The 21,465-nt window shown below is 42.6% G+C and overlaps 1 protein-coding gene across 6 annotated transcripts in view; it reads right to left on the bottom strand.

Moving 5' to 3' along the window:
• INTS4 (integrator complex subunit 4) overlaps nucleotides 1–15,872 on the bottom strand; it is a 109,701-nt gene extending 93,829 nt beyond the window's left edge. The window contains exons 1-4 of one of the 6 annotated variants that reach the window (XM_031653084.1): nucleotides 15,664–15,872; nucleotides 12,191–12,404; nucleotides 3,791–3,908; nucleotides 717–823 (exon numbers count right to left, since the gene is read on the bottom strand). In XM_031653084.1, coding sequence (XP_031508944.1) covers nucleotides 717–823; nucleotides 3,791–3,908; nucleotides 12,191–12,404; nucleotides 15,664–15,689 — 465 coding nt within the window. In that variant the 5' untranslated portion in view covers nucleotides 15,690–15,872. Of the gene's footprint in view, nucleotides 1–716; nucleotides 824–3,790; nucleotides 3,909–4,758; nucleotides 5,341–5,794; nucleotides 5,839–8,614; nucleotides 8,634–8,689; nucleotides 8,733–12,190; nucleotides 12,405–15,663 lie in introns of those variants that run through there. The other 5 variants (XM_021926350.2, XM_031653086.1, XM_031653085.1 and 2 more) reach the window with 5 other exon arrangements.
• Between the last annotated feature and the right edge of the window lie 5,593 nt (nucleotides 15,873–21,465).

Raw genomic sequence — 21,465 nt, 5'->3', positions numbered from 1 at the left:
CATTTGACTTTTTTATATTCTCAAAGTTATCAAAAAGATACAAAGTAAAATCAATTATACAAGGTTCTAAGGGTTGCTGTGTATACATAAAAAGAGGCTAATTAACCTCCAAATTAAATCAAAAGGCACAATTAACGTATTAATACATGTATTTATTTTAAAATCAGAAAAAAAGAATGTACAAAACTTTTCCCATACATTTACTTGTGTATAGTTTGCCTGTTTATTGAAGCAAAAGGCATAATAAAAACAAAACAAGTTTGGGGTCAGAAAAAACAGAGTTTATACCCTGGTACTGCAACCTCCTAGCTGTGCAAACCTAGACAAATCAGACTCCATAAATCTTAATTTTCACCTTTGTAAAACAGAAATAACAGTACTTACCTGAAGGATTGTGAGGATGAAATGGAAAACTGAATACAAAGCACCATAACAAGCAGAGTGCATTATTAGGCACAATACACACAGTAACTATGTACTGTAATTATTTTCACTTGTCTTGAAAGGATCAGGAAATTCATTTTATAACAAGTATACTTAACTTTATTCCTAATCCAACACCAAGAGATGAAAAAATGAGGTAGCTCTTAAAACCATTAAAGGTCCTTAGTAGTCCTCAGTTACCGGTTTAGGATAGATCTGAGTAGATTTTATAGCTCTTACCACCTTTCCAGTAATGCAAAGCAGTTCAAGAAAGAAGAGCATTATACTCTTACCTTGCAGGCCACATCCACTAATCGCATCTGGATAGCTTGATTCTCTGGTAGCTTAGTGCCAATTGCAAGCAAAGTATCCAGCAGCTGAGCTAGGACTTGATGAGACTCTAGAGAGGGAGATGGAAAGTTGGCTTGGAAAATTTCAAAAGGGGATAACTATATAAACTAATTTACTTGGGTAAAGAATGTAGATTGGGGGCCGGGCGCGGTGGCTCAAGCCTGTAATCCCAGCACTTTGGGAGGCCGAGACGGGCGGATCACGAGGTCAGGAGATCGAGACCATCCTGGCTAACATGGTGAAACCCCGTCTCTACTAAAAAAAAAAATACAAAAAACTAGCCGGGCGCGGAGGCGGGCGCCTGTAGTCCCAGCTACTCGGGAGGCTGAGGCAGGAGAATGGCGTGAACCCGGGAGGCGGAGCTTGCAGTGAGCTGAGATCCGGCCACTGTACTCCAGCCTGGGCGGCAGAGCGAGACTCCGTCTCAAAAAAAAAAAAAAAAAAAAAGAATGTAGATTGGCTAGGTGCAGTGACTCACAACTGTAATCCCAGCACTTTGAGAAGTTAAGGCAGGAGAATCCCTTGAGCCCAGGAGTTCAAGACCAGCCTGGGCAACAGAGGGAGACTCTGTTTCTACAAAAATAAATCTGAAAAAATGAGTCAGCCAGGTGGTGTGCACCCAGAGTCCCAGCTACTCAGGAGGCCGAGGTAGGAGGACCGCTTGAGCCTGGGAGATCAAGGCAGCAGTGAGCCGTAATTGCGCCACAGCACTCCAGCCGGGGAAACAGAGCAAGACCCAGTCTTAAAAAAAAACAGAAGAAAAAAAAGTAGACTTTTGTCAACTGGGTTCTACTGTGTGATCCTTCATGCCCTCAACTAAAAGCTAATTTCCTAAAGGGATCATGTTTAAATGTCTGAGTTCTCCACAGGATAGAGTATAGTTCTATGTACATAGTGCACTCCAAAAATGTTTAGTGCTGGATTGATTCAAGAGTTTTTTCACACTAAGAAACAGAAAAAAAAAAGGCCAGGCGCGGTGGTTTATGCCTGTAATCCCAGGACTTTGGGAGGCCGAGGCGGGCGGATCACGAGGTCAGGAATTCAAGACCAGCCTGACCAACATGGTGAAACACCGTCTCTACTAAAAATACAAAAAATAGCCAGGCATGGTGGCACACACCTGTAATCCCAGCTACTCAGAGGGCTGAGGCAGGAGAATGGCTTGAACCCCGGAGGCAGAGGTTGCAGTGAGCCGAGATCGCTCCACTGCACTCCAGCCTGGGTGACAGAGCAAGACTCTGTCTCAAAAAAAAAAAAGGAAGAAAAAAACGTTTTCCATTGCCTTCAAGATAAAGTCCAAATATCCTAGAAGGCATATAATACATACACACCAGGCCTTCCATGATGTTTACCCTTGCCTATCTTTCTAGCTTCATCTCTTTCAGGTCTCCTTTAACACTCTTTTTTCCAACTACTTAAAATTCCATGTCCCCCTATCTTTGCTCAGGCTAACTTTTCAACGTAGAATGCCTTCCCCCACACCTGACTCCATTCTTGACCCCACTCCCCACTGAACACCTAGTTATCCCTTTTTTTTTTTTTTTTTCCTTGAGACAGAGTCTTGCTCTGTCACCCAGGCTGGAGTACAGTGGCACAATCTCTGTTAACTGCAAGCTCCACCTCCCGGGTTCACTCCACTCTCCTGCCTCAGCCTCCCAAGCAGCTGGGTCTACAGGTGCCCGCCACCACACCCAGCCAATTTTTTGTCTTTTTAGTAGAGACGGTGTTTCACCATGTTAGCCAGGATGGTCTCGATCTCCTGACCTCGTGATCCACCCGCCTCGGCCTCCCAAAGTGTTGGGATTACAGGCGTGAGCCACCGCGCCCAGTCTAGTTATCCTTAAAATGTCACTTCTCACATAGCTACCATAAGAATTTTCCATGGGAAAAAATGATACTTCTGTACTGAAGCAATGTTATTCTTTTGGTGCTTGTATTTATTTTATTTTATTTGAATTTATTTTTTGAGACAGGGTCTCACTCTGTTACCCAGGCTGAAATACAGTGGCATGATCATGGCTTACTGCAGCCTCAATCTCCTAGGTCGAAGCAGTCCTCCCACTTTAGCCTCCCAAGCAGCTGGGATAAAGGTGTGAGCAACCAGGTTTGGCTAATTTTTTAATCTTTTGTAGAGACAAGATTTAATTATGTTGCCCAGACTGGTCTCAAATTCCCGGGCTCAAGGGATCCTTTCACTTCGACCTCCCAACGTTTTGGGATTACAGGCCTAGCCTAACCTGTGCCTAGCCTGTTTTAGTGCTTTTAAAAATATGTCTTGGCCGGGTGCGGTGGCTCACGCCTGTAATCCCAGCACTTTGGCAGGCCGAAGCGAGAGGATCACAAGGTCAGGAGATTGAGACCATCCTGGCTAACATAGTGAAACCCCGTCTCTACTAAAAATATAAAAAATCAGCCGGGTGTGGTGGCGGGCACCTGTAGTCCCAGCTACTCCAGAAGTTGAGGCAGGAGAATGGCGTGAACCCAGGAGGCACAGCTTGCAGTGAGCTGAGATCGTGCCACTGCACTCCAGCCTGGGAGACAGAGCGAGACTCCGTCAAAAAAAAAAAAAAAGAACGTTTCTTGATGAAACGAGTACTACATGTTCAGTTACAGGTTTCATTGTAAGCTGAAATAATCTTTTTAGAAAGCAATAGGGTAATACATAGCAAGGGTCATTAACATGTTTGGACTTCCGGACTCTGGCCTGGAGTCAGGTTGCTCAACATATCAAGGCCCTACCACAAAATAAAAAAACAAACAAGCAAAAAAAAAAGGGACAATAATATCTATATCATATGTAAACTACCTCAAATATATGGTACTTGGCCAATAAATGACAGTTATTAAGAGAGAAACTGTACTTCTACTCTAATGTAAATATATATACATGGTTTCATTAAATTATCCTCAAATTCCTTTTCAACAACAACCAACACAACAAAATTTTGTCCTAACTTCTATAAGAAAGAACTAAAGATTTCTGCTCTGACTATACAGCTTTTAAATTGCAACTTACTTTCATTCTGCAGGATGTTAATAGCATCATCCATAATGCAGTCTGGTGAAAATCCTGCTGTCTTTGATAATAAACCCAACAATGATGCAATTTTCAGTCTCACAGATGGATCATTCTCCTGGAAAAAAAGAAGCAATTATCACTTTGATGCTTTACACTTAGCTAACCAACAAATAGGAATATGGAAAACTAACACCCCAAAAGAGATTCAATGATCCAAGTATTCTATGGCATCATTCCTGAAAAATTAATTTTATATACTTCTGGAGAGACAGCTACTTATTTATTTATTTATTTATTTATTTATTTATTTATTTATTGAGATGGAGTTTTACTCTGTTGCCCAGGCTGGAGTGCAGTGCGCAATCTTGGCTCACTGCAACCTCTGCCGGGGAAACGGCTTTCTCAGTTGATACATTACATCCAAATGTTGCAAAGTGAATGAGAACTTTTCTATGCCATTCTGATGTCACTAACTTCTAATAAAAAATGTGCTGTTGGCATTAAAAGTACCTGACCTCCACTGAGTAGTCATGTTAGACACAAGTCACAGCAACTTGCACCAACAACACTGGGGATACAACATTGCTGCCAGCACCACTGCTCTTGGAGTCCCTGGAAGGTGAGTGTGGCAGCTACTACTGCTATCACCAGAAAGAATCTTTCATTCTACCTTTTTTTTGAGACAGGGTCTCACTGTCTCCCAGGTCACAATGCAGTGGTGCAATCATGGCTAACTAGAACCTTAACCTCCTGGGCTCAAGTGAACCTCCAACCTCTGCCTCCCAAGTAGCTAGGACTACAGGTACATGCTACCACACCTAGCCACTTTTTTTTAATTTTTAGTAGAGATGAGCTTTTGCTTTGCTGCCCAGGTTGGTCTCAAACTTCTGAGCTCAAGCAATCCTCCTGCCTCGGCTTCCCAAAGTTCTGGAATTACAGGTGTGAGCCACCGTGCTCAGTCCTACCTGCTTTTTTGAATCACCAGATCCTGATTAAAAGTCTGCAGGAGGCAAGTGTGACTGTCTGAGTATAAGTCTTGTGCCTGGGCCCGAGCTGCAGGGGAGACTGACAAAGAAATAGTCTGACTGTTTTAGCTTAGAGAGTGAGAGGTGGTTTCCAATGGGCACCAAAATTCCTGTGGTAAGAAATTTCTTCCAAAGACAAAAAGGAATGCTCTCTTGTTCACTGCCATATCTCAATATAGCACAATACCTGACACTAAAAAGATCAATAAATATATATGAAATGACAGGGGAAAAAAAGTACCTTGCCAGTGCTGAGAATAGATCATCTTTCTATACTAAAGACAAAACTAATTAAGTGTATGCTGAAAGGATGAGGTACTTTTCAAATAAGACCAACTCCCCACCTCCTATATTCAGTTTCTAAGGAGGTCACCAGGCACAATAAGGAGGCCTAAAGCAGGGGAAGGGGCAATAGATACAGCGTTGGCATGCTATGCCACTTATTATGCATATAACAGAGACAAAATGTAGAATGAGACCGGGCACAGTGGCTCATAATTCCAACACTTTGGGAGGCTGAGGCGGGCAGATCACCTATGTCAGGAAGTTTGAGACCAGACTGGCCAACATGGCAAAACCCTGTCTCTACTAAAAATACAAAACTTAGCCAGGCATGGTGGCACACACCTATAGTCCCAGCTACTCAGAAGGCTGAGGCAGGAGAATCACTTGAACTCAGGAGGCAGAAGTTGCAGTGAGCCGAGATCACGCCACTGCACTCCAGCCTGAGCGACAGATTGAGACTCTGTCTAAAAAAAAAGAAAAAAAAAATGGTAGAATGGTGGTGGTTGCCAGGGGCTGGAGGGGGTGCAATGGAGGATTACTGTTTAATGGGAAAGAGTTTCAGTTTCAGTTTTACAAGATGAAAAGAGTTCTGGAGATGGACAGTGGTGATGGCTGCATAACAATATGAATGTACTTAATACACATGAACTGCACACTTAAAATGGTTAAGAAAATAAATTTTTATTGTTACCACAACTAAGAAATGATTAGCCAGGCATGGTGGCACATGCCTATAGTTCCAGCTACTTGGGAGGCTGAGGTGAGAGGATTGCATAAGCCTGGGAGGTGGAGGTTTCAGTGAGCCGTGATCGCACCACTGCACTCCAGTCTGGAGTGAGACCTTGTGAGAAAAAAAAGAGGGGAGGGGGGAGAAAATAAATGAAAATGAAAATAAAAAAAAAGATAAGAGAGCATCTGACCTAGTGACATTCCTTATCCATCTGGATACTTTACTCAAGTTCTTTTACTTTCTGAAATAATCCCTTAGCACTCCTTCTACTATGACACATAAATGATCTCCTTCACACCTGAGCTAAAAACAGAATTACCTCCAGGGAAGCCTTCTCTAATAATTGTTTCTTCTGACCATTAAAACTGTCCTGGTTCAGGCTTGCATCACCTTTCTCCAAACTTAAGAGTCTTCTAATTGGTCACTCTAACTCCAGTCATCCAATTCCTTTATCCTCCATACTTTCCCTCAGAGTGACATTTCTAAAACAAAAACTGACAAGGTAGAATACAAGGCCCTTTAGAATTGGATCCCTTCCAAATCTTCTGGTCTTATCTCTTGATGAGCTCCCAACCTAAAATCTGCACCAGCCAAACTAGTTGCATTTCTTCTAATGTGATAGCGTGTCTCACATCTCCATGCCCATGTTACGGTTGCTCACAACTAAAATGTCTTTCCTCCTGTTTTCCAACTGGCCAAAATCTATTTTTAGGACTTTTCTCAAGCATCGCTACCACTCTAAAATGCATTTCTGGAACACTGCTTCCAAAAATTAATCACCCCCTTCTCTGAGGCCATATCATAACCTACCCCTTTCAGAAGACCTGAAACAGTATATTATTAATTCATTTCTTATTTACTCAAGACTCAGATCAGGGATTACATCAGATACATCTCTATTACCAACATAAAGCACAAAGTTTGGCACAGAATAAGTATTCAGACATGCTGAGCAAATGAAAAAATGAGCAAATGGAAAACTTTAGCACTTACTATCTACATACTACATATATGGTCTGCTGACTACACTGCTAGCCCCTAAAGGACAAGGAACATGTCTCATAGCTCTGCATCCTCCATAGCTACTAGCACAGTAGCATAAGTGAAGAATCAATCGTGTGAAATAAGTTCAGATACTACTGCCTGATCACAAAAAAAAAAAAAAAAAGTAGGAAAAAGCAGAAGCCAGAGTAGTTTTATCCACTAAAATATTAATATAAGATACCACATTTCTGGACAGAACAAAAGAAAGGATAAAAAACACTATGGTCACCAATCTAGAACTGGGTCCATCTGGCATCCCTCTTCATTTCTTTTGGAGCTAGGGTCCACTTGATTAATGCACGCAGCAAGGACTGATTAAAGTGCTTGAGAGCTGACTTCAGAACACCTGAGTTAAATTTTGCTTTTAGACATGACAAAAGATTGTTTTTTAAGAGTCTTCACCACATTTATGCAGCCAACAGACACATGAAAAAATGCTCATCATCACTAGTCATTAGAGAAATGCAAATCAAAACCACAATGAGATACCATCTCATACCAGTTAGAATGGTGATCACTAAAAAGTCAGGAAACAACAGATGCTGGAAAGGATGTGGAGAAATAGGAAAGCTTTTACATTGTTGGTGGGAGCATAAATTAGTTCAACCATTGTGGAAGACAGTGTGGCAATTCCTCAAGGATCTAGAACTAGAAATACCATTTGACTCAGCCATCCCATTACTGGTATATACCCAAAGGATTATAAATCATGCTACTATAAAGATACATGCACACATATGTTTATTGTAGCACTATTCATGATAGCAAAGACTTGGAACTAACCCAAACGTCCACCAACGATAGACTGGATTAAGAAAATGTGGTACATATACACCATGGAATACTACGCAGCCATAAAAAAAGATGAGTTTATGTCCTTTGCAGGGAAATGGATGAAGCTGGAAACCACCATTCTCAGCAAACTATCACAAGGACAGAAAACCAAACACCGCATGTTCTCACTCATAGGTGGGAACTGAACAGTGAGATCACTTGGACACATGGTGGGGAACATCACACACTAGGGCCTATCGGAGAGTGGGAGGCTGGGGGAGGGATAGCATTAGGAGAAATACCTAATGTAAATGATGAGTTGATGGGTGCAGCAAACTAACATGGCACATGTATACCTATGTAAAAAACCTGCACGTTGTGCACATGTACCCTAGAACTTAAAGTATAATAATAAAAAAAGTCTTCACCATTTAAAGATATAAATCGAAATTTATGATTAAAATAATACGATGCCAGGAATTTATTTTCATAAGAATCTGGTGGAGAAGGTGAGGGTAAAGAAGTAGAAGTGGATTGGAGGGAAGAGGGAAAATGAAACAAGTTTGGCCACAAAATGATAAATTTTGAAGCTGGGTAATGGGTACATGGGAATTAATTAAACTATTCTCTCTACTTACATAGTATATATTTGAAATGTTCCATAACAAAAGGTTTTTTTTTTAAAAAAAAAAAAAACCGAAGTTCAAATCCATACCTTCCATTTACTAGCTGGGTGACCTTGAATACTAAACAGCGCTAAGCTTAGTTCCATTATCTGGAATTTAGAGATAACAATGGTGCTGTCATCAGGATTAAATAAAATATTACATATGGAAAGTGCTTTACAAACTCTAACAAGCAAACTAAATGTTAACTGCTCTTAGAAGTATTATTATAGATTATCATTGGTAATAGAACTTTAATATAATAATAATGGTAGATATTGCTAAGAAAAAGACTAACGGAAAATAGATCACTGAGAGATTGAAAACTTCTTGAGAACAGAAATCCTGATTTTGGCCAGATGTGGTGGCTTACACCTGTAATTCCAATCCTTTGGGAGGGCCAAGCAGGAGGGTTGCTTGAGCTCAGGAATTCGAGACCAGCCTGGGCAACACAGAGAGACTCCATCTCTACAAAAAAAATTAAAAAGAAAAAATTAGCTGGGAGGGGTGGCATGTGCCTGTAGTCCCAGCTCCTCAGGAGGCTGAGTTGGGAGGATGGCTTGAGCCTGGGAGTCCAGACTGCAGTGAGCAGTGACCGCGCCATTGCACTCGAGACTGAGAAACAGCAACACTCAAACAGATGCCAGGCACAGTGGTTCATGCCTGTAATCCCAGCACTTTGGGAGGCTGAGGCAGGTGAATCGCTTCAGCCCAGGAGTTTGAGACCAGCCTTGGCAACATGGTGAAACCCCATCTCTATCAAAAATACAAAACTTTAGCCAGTCTCATAACCCAGTCTCTAGATAGATAAGATATGATTTTTAAAAAATTTTTTTAAAGAAAAGAAAGAACAACAAAAAAAGAAAGCCTGATTTTATTCATGTAAAACATAAGTGAAACATTTATAATGTCCCTTCAATGTTCCAAGGAACCTGCCAGGCACTGGGATAGAGATTAATGGATCTGCAGCCTCTGAATTTAAGGAGCTCAAAGTCTGAAGGAGATAGACACATATGACAAACAATTGCAAAGCATAAAACTTAATAATTGTGCTAATAGGACACTGTCCAGTGCCCAGAACGTCTGATATCTATTTGCTGAGTAAAGAGTGTCAATTCATTTATTCATTCAACAAATATTTATTTTACCAGGCACTGTTCTTGATTCTGCAGAAACAACAATTAAAAAAAATAAAAATCCCTGCTCAAGGCAAGCTTATGTTCCTGTACGGGGAAATGGACAAGGAACATAATTAACAAGAAATTATACAGAATATTAGAAGATGGTAAGTCCCATGGAGAAAACAAAATCAAGGAAGGGGACTAGGAAGTGCTGGGTGGCGACAGGCAGTTTCAATATGAAACAGAAGGGTAAAGGAAGACCTCAGTGTAACGGTGACATTTGCATGCTGATAGCTGCAATATGAAGTACAACTCATCATTTATAACATAGTCTTAAAATTGTCAAAGATATGCTTAACCTAAATATAACAAAGCCTACAGGTCTAACTTTCAGTTCATAGTAAATACAGAGAACAGAGGACAAGCTAATCCTCAAAAAAGTAAATGAATTCAGAAAACAAGACATTTTACAAAAGAACTGTCTCAGTTTATTCATCAAATCAATGTCACCAAAATAGTAACTGTTGTAGGTTTTTTAAAAAGACTAAATGCCATGTGGGGACCTGGTTTGCATTTTGATTTGAACACATCAACTATAAAAAGATACTGGGGGAACAACTAAAAAAATCTAAATATCAACTAATTCTTAGATGACATTAAAGAATTACTTAACTTTATTCATTATGGTTAGGTGGTTACGTTAAAAAATAAAAAGTCCCTCTACTTTCTCACAGCAGTGAGAAAAAAAAAGAAAACAACAAAAAGATATCCCTTTTTAATAGATATGTAATGAAATAATTAGAAAAAAAATGACATATCTTTTAAAAATGCATCAAAACAAGGCTGGGTGCGGTGGCTCACGCCTGTAATCCCAGCACTCTGGGAGGCCGAGGCAGGTGGATCACCTGAGGTCTGGAATTCGAGACCAGCCTGGCTTACATGGTGAAATCCTGTCTCTACTAAAAATACAAAATTAGTTGGGCGTGATGGCGTTCGCCTGTAGTCCCAGCTACTCGGGAAGCTGAGGCAGAAGAATTGCTTGAACCCAAGAGGCGGAAGTTGCAGTGAGCCCAGACGGTGCTACTGCACTCCAGCCTGGGCAACCGAGTGAGACTCATCTCAAAAAAACAACAATAAAATAAAATAAAATTCAGCGAAACAAATAGAGCAAATTTGGCAAAATTACTAATAACTGTTAAATTCTAGGAATGGGTATTTGGTAGGTGACTACAGTATTTTATCTACTTTTCCATAAGCTTAATAATTTGGGGGCTGGGTGTCGTGGTTCACACCTGTAATCCCAGGAATTTGGGAGCCCAAGGTGGGTGGATTGCTAGAGCTCAGGAGTTCGGGATCGGCCTGTGCAACATAGAAAGCCCTGTCTCTACAAAAAAAAAAAAATTAGCCGGGCATGCTGTACATGCCTGTAGTCCCAGCTACTCAGAAGGCTGAGACAGGAGGATCAGTTGAACCTTGGAGGTCGAGGGTACAGTGAGCTGTGATAGCACCACTGCACTCCCACCTGGGAGAGAAAGCAAGAGCCTGTCTCAAAAATAATAATAGTAATAATAATAATGATTTTTGGGCTGGGCATGGTAGCTCACGCTTGTAATCTCAGCACTTTGGGAGGCCAGGGTGCATGGATCACTTGAGATCTGGAGTATGAGACCAGCCTGGCCAACACAGCAAAACCCCATCTCTACTAAAAATACAAAAAAAATTAGCTGGGTGTGGTGTTGCACACCTGTGGTCCTAGCCACTCTGGAGGCTGAGGCAGGAGAATCACTTAAACCGAGGAGGCGGAGGTGGCACTGAGCCAAGATTGCGCCACTACACTCCAGCCTGGGCAACAGACCAAGACTCAGTCTCAAAAAAAAAAAAAAAAAAGCAAAACTTAGCCTGGAGTAGTGGCACATGTCTGTAGTCCCACCTACTTGGAAGGCTGAGCCAGGAGAATCACTTAAGCCAGGAGTTCCAGGCTACAGTGAGCTATGACGGTGCCACTGAATTCTAGGATGGGTGACAGTGAGCCTCTGTCTCAAAGAAAATTTTTTTGGCCAGGCGCAGTGGCTCACGCCTGTAATCCTAACACTTTGGGAGGCCGAGGCAGGCAGATCACTTGAGGTCAGGAGTTCGAGACCAGCCTGGCCAACATGGCAAAACCCCGTCTCTACTAAAAATACGAAAATTAGGGCATGGTGGCACATGCCTGTAATCCCAGCTACTAAGCAGGTTGAGGCAAGAGAATTGCTCGAACCCACGAGGCAGAGGTTGCAGTGAGCCAAGATTGCACCACTGCACTCCAGCCTGGGCAAGAGTGAGACTCTGTCTCAAAAAAAAAAAAATTTTTTTTCATTAAAAAAGAGGGCTACTGCAATTAGATATGAGGGCCATGAATTAGGACAGGAACAGCAGGATGTTAAGGGGACCACATTCCAGAGATGAATGGGTCATGATTGATGTTAACTCCTCTTTTGTGCTTCCACTGCACTCTGCACATATTGCACTCACAGTAACTTCAGCAGTATGATGCACTTTATCATTGACACGTTTTATTTCCATCTACTATACTGTAACTTTCTGAGGACAACATCTGCATCTTTTTTATCTCTGTATCCATAGTACCTAGCACATGGAAGACACTCAGTAAAAGCTTGCTAATGAATACCTTATTTATTTGTAATATTAACCATTCTGCAGACATGATACAACTCCCATGATATACTCCCATCAGATCCTCAAGATTTTCTTACCTTGTAATAATGTTCCAAGAGAATCCTGACTACTCCCTCTACGCTTTCTGCCTCGACAGGCTTCCTGGCAAACTGGAGCAGGTATTGCAAAGCATCTGCTGGGGAGGTAGCTTTACACAGATCTATGTGGAGTGCTGCAGATTTACTTGGTTTTGTTAGTCGGAGTTTCTTAGTAGCAATTTCCTCCTGTTGTTGCTGCAAGGGGTAGAGAAAACTGAAAACAGAATCTGCAAATATAACTTTGCCTCATTTGGTGGAAATAATTTTCCATTATACCAAATAATATATTTAGCTGACAGACTTAGGAAAATACAGTGTTATAAACTCGAAAGAGTACCGGTTGGTGACAAGGTCATGAGTCTCAATTTTGCCTTTACTAGCTCCTATGACTTTAGGCAAGTCATTTAATTTCTCCAAGTCTCAGTTTATTTCTCTGTAAAATAGGTATACTTTATTTTTTCTTAGAGATGGGGTCTCTCTATGTTGCCCAGGCTGGTCTCTAACTCCTGGGCTCACGCAATCCTCGCACCTCAGCCTCCCAAAGTGCTGAGATTACAAGCATGAGCCACCACGCCCAGCCTTACACCAACATTTTGCTCTACCTATCTCTGAGGATTGTGGTAGCCTTTGGGTTTACAGGTAACACAAAGGATCTACTCCATTTTTTTGAGACAGAGCAAGACACTGTCGCCCAGGCGGGAGTGCAATGGTGCAATCTTGGCTTGCTATGATCTCCACCTCCTAGGTTCAAATAATTCTCTGACTGACACCCAACACGCTGGGATTGTAGGTATGTACCACCTCCACCTACTAGGTTCAAGCAATTCACCTCCCTGACTCCCAGCTAGCTGTGATTACAGATGCGTGTCACCACACCCAGCTAATATTTGTATTTTTAGTAGAGACAGGTTTTTCCATGTTACCCAGGCTGGTTTCAAACTCCTGGCCTCAAGTGATCCCTCTGCTTCAGTCTCTCAAAGTCCATTCTTTATTAGAAAACAAATATCAGACAGGGCGTAGTGGCTCACGCCTGTAATCCCAGCACTCTGAGAGGCTGAGGCAGGTGGATCACTTGGGGCCAGGAGTTAGAGACCAGCCTGGCCAACATGGCAAAACCCCATCTCTACTAAAAATACAAAAATTAGCTGGGGGTAGTGGTGTATGCCTGCAGTCCCAGCTATGCAGAAGGCTGAGGAACGTGTGAACCCGGGAGGCAGAAGTTACAGTGAGCCAGGATCGTGCAACTGCACACCAGTTTGCGCGAAAAGAGCAAAATTCCATCTCAAAACAAAAGAAAAGGAAACAAATATCGGATGGGCGTAGCAGCTTACACCTGTAATCCCAGCACTTTGGGAGGCTAAGGCAGGAGGATCCCTTGAGCCCAGGAGTTTGAGACCAGCCTGGGCAACATGGTGAAACCCTGTCTCTATTTTAAAAATAATAATAATAACAATAAAATAAAATAAATTTCCTTAACAGTGCATTTTTATGTACTGAGCAATCACCTCCTTACAAATTCACATTTCCATAGAAAAGAGACTAGAATTATTCTAGACAAGAACACAGTACGACATGATAAAAAGAACAAGGGCTTTGGAGTCAGAGGAATTTATATTCAATAACAACTTACTAGCTAGGGAAGGCCTTCTTCTATAGGAGGGCATACCAATACTTTATTATCACAGAGTTATTCGATAAATCTAAGTTACTAAACATAACTTTATTATACATATACGTAAGTGCTAGGCACATATCAGTTCTCCTTCCTCATCTTTTCAGCGGAGAAAAAAGAACAGAAGCACTAAGATCTCATTTAATCACTCTATGTTAACAACTGATGAAAAATTAAGTGAAGAAATTAGCTCTTCCCTTAAAATTCTTAGCCATTTCTATCCTATTCCTCTCAAACTCAGTTTTCAGTCTTATCAAAGCTGTAGTTAGGTCAAAAGCTAGGAATTTTTTCCCTAAGTATTATGTAAGGGAGAGGACAACCAATATCAACTGTCATTCAACCACTAATAACACTTTAGTGAGCCAGGCCCTGTTGTCCATCTCCAGGACATGGAGACGAACCAGGCATTACCTCTGCCATCAAGGACCTCATACTGGTGGGAAGATAGGTACACTGGTAATTACAGTAGCATTGAACGAAAAGTACAAAAAGATTAGTACCACAGAATGCTACAGAAACAGGTGAAGAAGAGACTAAGCTCTTTACGAGGTTTCAGTTGGGTCTTGCAGCACAAATGTTAAGTCCACTGGGTGGAGAACAAAAAGAAAGGGAAGAATAGCATGTATTCTGTATAAAAGAGACAACCAGTGCAAGAGTTTGGAGATATGCAGACACATGAACACATGGCATATCTGGTCATGTGAGGATGGGTGGAAGAGGGGTGAGCAGTCTCGGGAAATGGGAACAACAGAATGTTGGGAAGAAACGAAATTACATTGCGCAACAGTATTACAGTACTAATGTTCTTAATGCCACTGAACTTTACACTTAAAATTGTTAAAATTCTAAATTTTATATTATGTATTAACATATTTTACTGCTGGATGAATGAATCAATGTTATGTTTAAGGATTAGTATCCTGCTGGATGCTCTGTCTTGCCACTCTACAAGTCTAAGGATCTAAGAATGCAATCGATGCATTGGCATGAATTTGGGGGCATGTCAGGAATGCAGAATCTTGCCTCACCTCCTCTGCTTGACTTATCAAATAGAATCGACATTTGAACAACGTCCCCAGGTGATTTGTATACACATTAAAATCTGAGAAATAAGACATTAGGATGATTTGGGATCAACCCTAGCAACATCTACATGGAGACACACGGAGCATCACTGACCGCTCTGACATGGGCTCTGTCCACCTGTCACAACTTCATGGTGAGAAAGGTACTGTCCTCCTTCCTAGGTGAGCCGTTCCACCAATGGAGAACTCTTGCCCTATGAAGTCTGTGACTCCCACCTGCTTAGACTGCGCCTGAAGGAATTCTATAGACCCTTCTTTCAGCCCCTTAGAACCTTGTGTATATTCCAACTGGTCCCTGAGAGCTTTTTTTTGGAACGCGGGGGTGGGGAGGCTAGAAGGGTCTCTGCTGCTAACTGGTGAATCCTCGTACCCCCCCGGAAGGCTCAATGTCCACATCTGGAAAACGAGGATGCTAATATAACGCGATGTAGCAAAGTTGTGTGAGAGAATAAAATGAGATAACGGATAAGACAGTTTCGCAAATTAAAAAACACTGTCTCTCCTAATAATTTTTTTAAAATTCTGTCAGACTTCACATATTAATGACAACAGCGGCTGCAAACTAACACGCCCACTAACGTGCAATATTAGAGATTATCAACAAGTCTGCACTTAACACGGGCGTATGGAGCCTGTTCTGTTCTGGCAAAGTGCATGGGTTTTGGATAATCTACCCTGGTCCGGATCGGTTCTGGATCTTTCCCGCCAGAGCTTACCTGAACCACTTTCGTGAATTCCTCATAAACCCGCTTCTTAAGGTGCGCCGCCATGCCTGCCTGCGGGCCCTCTCAGCTTCCGTACACTAGGAGGGAGGAGGGGGGGTGGACGGATCCGGAAAACTTGTCTAGGCGCGGGGGTGGGTGGATGACTTGCCGAGATCCCACAAGGCAGTGGGGTTTGGGGAAAGAGCGACCGCTTCCTGTTGCTCGACTGCACCGCCGCTGCAAGGCCTGATTTGGCGGCCTAAGCCTCCTGCGCCGGAAGAACGGAAACAAGAGCGCCGCTTGTGGGAGGCGGGGCCTCTGGTGGGAGCAGCCGAGATTGAAAGGGTGGGCAACCCAATGGGAGCTTTGGGAGGCTGGCTGGTGGCCTTGGAGTGGCTAAGAGACTTGCGCGGTGCAGCGCGAAGGGAGGGAGGAAGTACAGGTTAAAGGGCAGAGGCGGGGCGATCCAGAGCTAGAGGCAAAACCCGGAGCCCTGTAAGGGGCTTGACTAGTAAAAGGACTTAAAGAGGCACAGCTGACATTCCCATCATCCTTTTCTGTACACGATGCGGCTTATAGGTTTCCTGAGCACTGCCTTTGTTCAAGCTGTGCGCCACCCCTCTCCTGTTTTGGGGTGCCTTTCCATACTCCCTTATTCCAGTTTTGCAAAAGCTGCCATCCTTTGAGGCATCAGTCCCTGTTCTGATAGCTATAGTACAGTAGAAAGACATCTGAGACCAAGGATAAAGCAACGAAGCTACAGACGACAGTTCTGGTTCTTAAGCAAATGGCTCAACTACAAATGCATTTATAATAACCTGACAAAGATGTGACGGTGGAGTGAAATAATGCAGGAACATTTTATGGACTGTAAGGTGTAGTGCACATGTTAGTGTCAGTAAATCCAAGGTCAAGTTTTACAACCTACATGAAATTAGCTGTTCATTGTTTTGGTCTTTCAAAAGAATTAATGTGGGCCAGGCACGGTGGCTCATGCCTGTAATGCTAACACTTTGGGAGGCCGAAGCGGGTGGATCACTTGAGGTCAGAAGTTCGAGACCTGCCTGGCCAACATGGTGAAACCCCGTCTCTACTAAAAATATAAAAATTAGCCAGGGCATGGTGGCACACACCTGTAATCCCAGCCTCTTGGGAGGTTGAGGCAGGAGAATCACTTGAACCTGGGAGGCGGAGGTTGCAGTGAGCCGAGATCACGCCACTGCACTCCAGCCTGGGCAACAAAGCGAGACTCCGTATCAAGAAAGAAAGAGAGAGAGAGAAGAAAGAGAGAGCGAGAGAGAAAGAAAAAGGAAAAGAAAGAAGGAAGGAAGGAAGGAAGGAAGGAAGGAAGGAAGGAAGGAAGCAAAGAAGGAAAGAAAGAGAGGGATAGTTAAAAAAAAAAAAAAAAAGCAGGAGGCTGAGGTGGATAGGTGGATACAGAGGACCCAAAAATAAACAAAAGATAGTATTTATCCTCAAGATCCTACAGTCTGAGAAGACAGACACCCAAACTGATGGTGACAGTGCAACTGAAATGTGCTGGGTAACGGGAATGAATGTAGTTCAAACAGACCTAATTTCCTTAGAGTGCCTTAGGGAAGGCTTTCCTAAAATTAGAGGAAACTGGGTGTGGTGGCTCAGGCCTGTAATCCCAGCACTTCGAGAGGCCAACGCGGGCGGATCACCTAGCTCAGAAGTTTTGAGACCAGCCCGGGCAACATGGCGAAATCTACTAAAAAAATACAAAATTTAGCAGGGCATGATGGTGTCCCACGCCCGAAGTCCCAGCTACTCCGGAGGCTGAGGTGGGAAAATCCCTTGGGCCTGGGATGTGGAGGTTGCAGTGTGCCGACATCGAGCCACTGCACTCCAGCTTGGGCAACGAAGTGAGACCCTGTCTCAAAAAGAAAAAGAAAAAGAAAAAAGCCTGGGCGCAGTGGCTCACCCCTGTAATTCCAGCACTTTGGGAGGCCGAGGCGGGCGGATTACCTGAGGTCGGGAGTTCAAGACCAGCCTGGCCAACATGGTGAAACCCCGTCTCTCCTAAAAATACAAAAACTAGCCAGGCGTCGGGGTGGGTGCCTGTAATCCTAGCTACTCCGGAGGCTGAGGCAGGAGAATCGCTTGAACCCAGGAGGCAGCAGCTGCAGTGCGCCGAGTTCGGGCCACGGTACTCCAGCCTGGGCAACAGAATGAGACTGTCTCAAAAAAAAGAAAAAAAAAAAGGAAACTATTTCTAATGAGGCTTTAAAAGAATGAGTTTTTCCAGAAACAAAGGCATCCCAGACCACCGAGATAAGCTATACAAATATGTCAAGGGAAATGAAAAACATTTAGCAGACAATACCTTTAATAAAGCTTAGCTGCTATTATTACCATTATCATAGTCTATCAAATCTAAGCTGCCAGCAATTATAAAATCAATATTTTATTTATGTTAAGAAAAGAAATGCTGAAATTAAAAACAATGGTTTCTAATTGCTTAGATTTGTTATGTACGCTTACAGAAACAGCTCTTTTAAACTTATTTAGACATAGATTTGTATCTTACATCACACTGCTGTTTCCATGTCTTTCTGTGCACATAAAAACTTTTTAATGACAAATTTTAGGATAATCTATTTGGAGATATATTAAATAGTAATTTAAAATAACACATGTAGTACCAAAATTGCACAGAGCTCAGTTGAAGCGATGACACTATGAACTTCTACGACTCAATCTACACAGGAGCAACTGGCCAACGTCTCCTGATTTCAGAGACATTAAATGTGCATCATAGTATTAATGATACGAGTATTATCGTTGTTGTTAAATACATGGCGGCTAGGTGTGGTGGCTCACACCTGTAATCCCAGCACTTTGGAAGACCAAGGTAAAGGGATAGCTTGAGCTCAGGAGTTGGAGACAGCCTGGGCAACATGGTGAAAACCCATCTCTACCAAAAAAACAAAAAATTAGCTGGGTGTGATGGCGTATGCCTGTAGTGCCAGCTACTTGGGAGGCTGAGGTAGGAAGTTTGCTTGAGCCCGCTGGGCAGAGGTTGCAGTAGCTGAGATCGCACCACTGCACTCCAGCCTGGGTGACAGAATGAGACCCTGTCTCAAAATAATAAATAAATAAATAAATAAATGCATGGCTTTAGGAAGGAGTTTGGTGCATTCTGAAAACCAAAGGAACTTCAGTTCATGTTGAAAGTAAAGTGCGTGCAAGGAACAGGAAGAAGCAATAAAAATAAAGTTGAGGCCAGGCACCGTGCCTCACACCTGTAATCCCAGTACTTTGGGAAGTGGTAGGTGGGAGGATCACTTGAGCTCAGGAGTTCCAGACCAGCCAGTGCAACAGAAAGAGACCTTGTCTCTATATTAAAAGAAAACAAAATTATATGGAGTTTAGCACTGTCACCCAAGCTGCAGTGCAGGGGCACGATCATGGCTCACTGCAGCCTCGACCTCCCAGGTTCAAGCAATTCTCCTGCCTTAGCCTCATGAGTAGCTGAGATTACAGGCATGCACCACCACACTGAGCTAATCTTTTTGCATTTTTAGTAGAGATAGGGTCTCACCATGTTGCGGAGGCTGGTCTCAAACTCCTGACTTCAAGTGATCTGCCCACCTCGGCCTCCCTAAGTGCTGGGATTACAGGCGTGAGCCACCATGCCTGGCTATATAATTTTTTTTTAATTATAAATAAATAAATTTGAGAAGTTAGTATAGCCAACTTCTCAATGAACCAGATTGGTATAGAAACAAGAACACACATTCTTTAATGTTGACTTGAAAAACTGTCTTTATTGTATTGATGCCATTTTCCTTTGACTTTTATTATTACTTATGAGAATACGTCAAGGTTCCCCTGTGAATGAATCTATGAAGCTTCAGTCTTCTCTGTCTCTTGCATAACAGCAGCCCAATTTAGTAACTTCTTCTCTGCCTATTGGTTCAGCAACAAGAGCCCCAGTGGTCTGGGGACAGTCTCATTACATGTCTAATGTAATGAACAATGACTATGTTCTCTAGGGCAACTGTTTCTCCCTTGGGGACTAAGTATTCCAAACCTACTGAGCCCAAGAATTCATAAATGAATTATTAGGTGTAAAAGAGAGAGAAACTGCTCCTACCTCCACCTTTTGATACCCAGACCAATGTTCTAACTGTGGGAGAAGCAGTACTATATTTTAGCCGTTGGTATAAGGCGTATACCATAAACAGCAGCCCAAACTCACAATGTGTTGGCTCTTGATTAGCACTATAACTGAATCTCCAAAAGGTTATTATGCTGCTTTATTATAGCACCTACATCTGAGTGATAGGGTTCCTGGCAAGACCAAGGAGTTTCTTCACTACAATTTTCTCAGCATAAAATAAGCTCCTTAATCAGAAGCAATGTGTGGAATACTATGATAATGAATTAGGCATCCGTAGATGATGGAGCTGGCAGCAATATTGCAGGTAGGGAAGTCAAATCTGAATTTGGAATACGAATCTATTCCTGTGAGGACAAATCACTGCTCCTTCCATGATGGAAAGGATCCAGTATGTAGCTGAATGATTGCAAAAACAGCCCCAAATCTCCCCCTCTCGGTATGTATACCCCTTGAAATGTGACTTTGAAGGTGCTTTTATTAAGAGATGAAATCTATATTATCACCCTTTGAATTTGTGCTGGCCTTGTGACAGGCCAATACAATGTGCTAGAAGTGACAGTGTGCTAATTTTGAGTCTAAGCCTCAAGGCCCACCCACATGCAATTTCCCAGACCTTTTGTTTGATTTTGGAGCCCCACCATTGCCATGACAGCAAATCCAACCTGGCCTGCTGAAGAGTGAGTGACCACATGGAACACAGGCAAGTTGACCTACCTGAAGCCATCTGAGACCAGCTCCACCCCAGCTAATCCACCAGCTGACTACAGATGTATGCGTTATTCCAGCTGAGACCAGAACTGCCCAACCTGTGAGAAATAATTAATGGCTGTAGTCTTAAGTCATTACATTTGGTGGTAGGAAATTGTCACACAGTCAGGCACTCCCTAAGTGCTAAGTTAACTTGCCACACTTCATGGCTTCATCTGGTAAGGAGACAACAAGCCCAGATGATTTAGGCAGTTGATTATTCACAGCATAGCAGGTGGCATGAACTCCAAATTTGTTTCAGTTCTTGCCAAACAAACATCATGGCAGTTATACAGGTGAATGTCCATGCACACAATAGATCTGTAACAGCTGAAAACACTGAGCTTAGGAACCTCCCATTCTTAAAAGAAGACTGCTGAGAAACTTGCCATCTGGAGAGAGACTTTATTATACTGGTCAGGAAAGAAATCTGCCTTCCAACCCATGGGGAACATTTTTTTATCACTCTGAAATGTTTCCAGGATTTGAGGACCATATTAGCTTTATTACCCTGGAATATAAGTAAATCTGTTCCCTGCTCCTAAGCAGCTTTGCAAACATCCTCAAACAGAGCTTTTGATGCCATTTGCTCAGAAACACCAGAATTTTCCCCAACAGTTTCTTAATTGATTTGCAGTGCAATAAACCTCCCACCAAGAAGTGCATGGTACCCTCTGAGAATAATACCATATCGGGGGCTCAGTGTTGGTCTCTCTCTACTGTTGGCAGGTTGGACATACATCAGTGGCTAGGTTAGCTTTACGGGGAGGAAGTCTATACTGTACAGCACATGAATAGCCTCTATCCCTGCCATTATGGCCACTTTGTTCATGTCTCCATCGAGCAAGCACTGAGGAGCTGGCGAAAGAGACTGGCTGACATCCAAAGGTTGGATCATTATGCCCTTGATTTTTGAGACC

The sequence above is a fragment of the Papio anubis genome, chromosome 12 (genome assembly GCF_008728515.1).
Source record: "Papio anubis isolate 15944 chromosome 12, Panubis1.0, whole genome shotgun sequence".
NCBI classification, from domain to species: Eukaryota; Metazoa; Chordata; class Mammalia; order Primates; family Cercopithecidae; genus Papio; species Papio anubis.
Note: the sequence above shows the minus strand (reverse complement) of the source record. Positions and strands in the feature narration are given on the sequence as shown.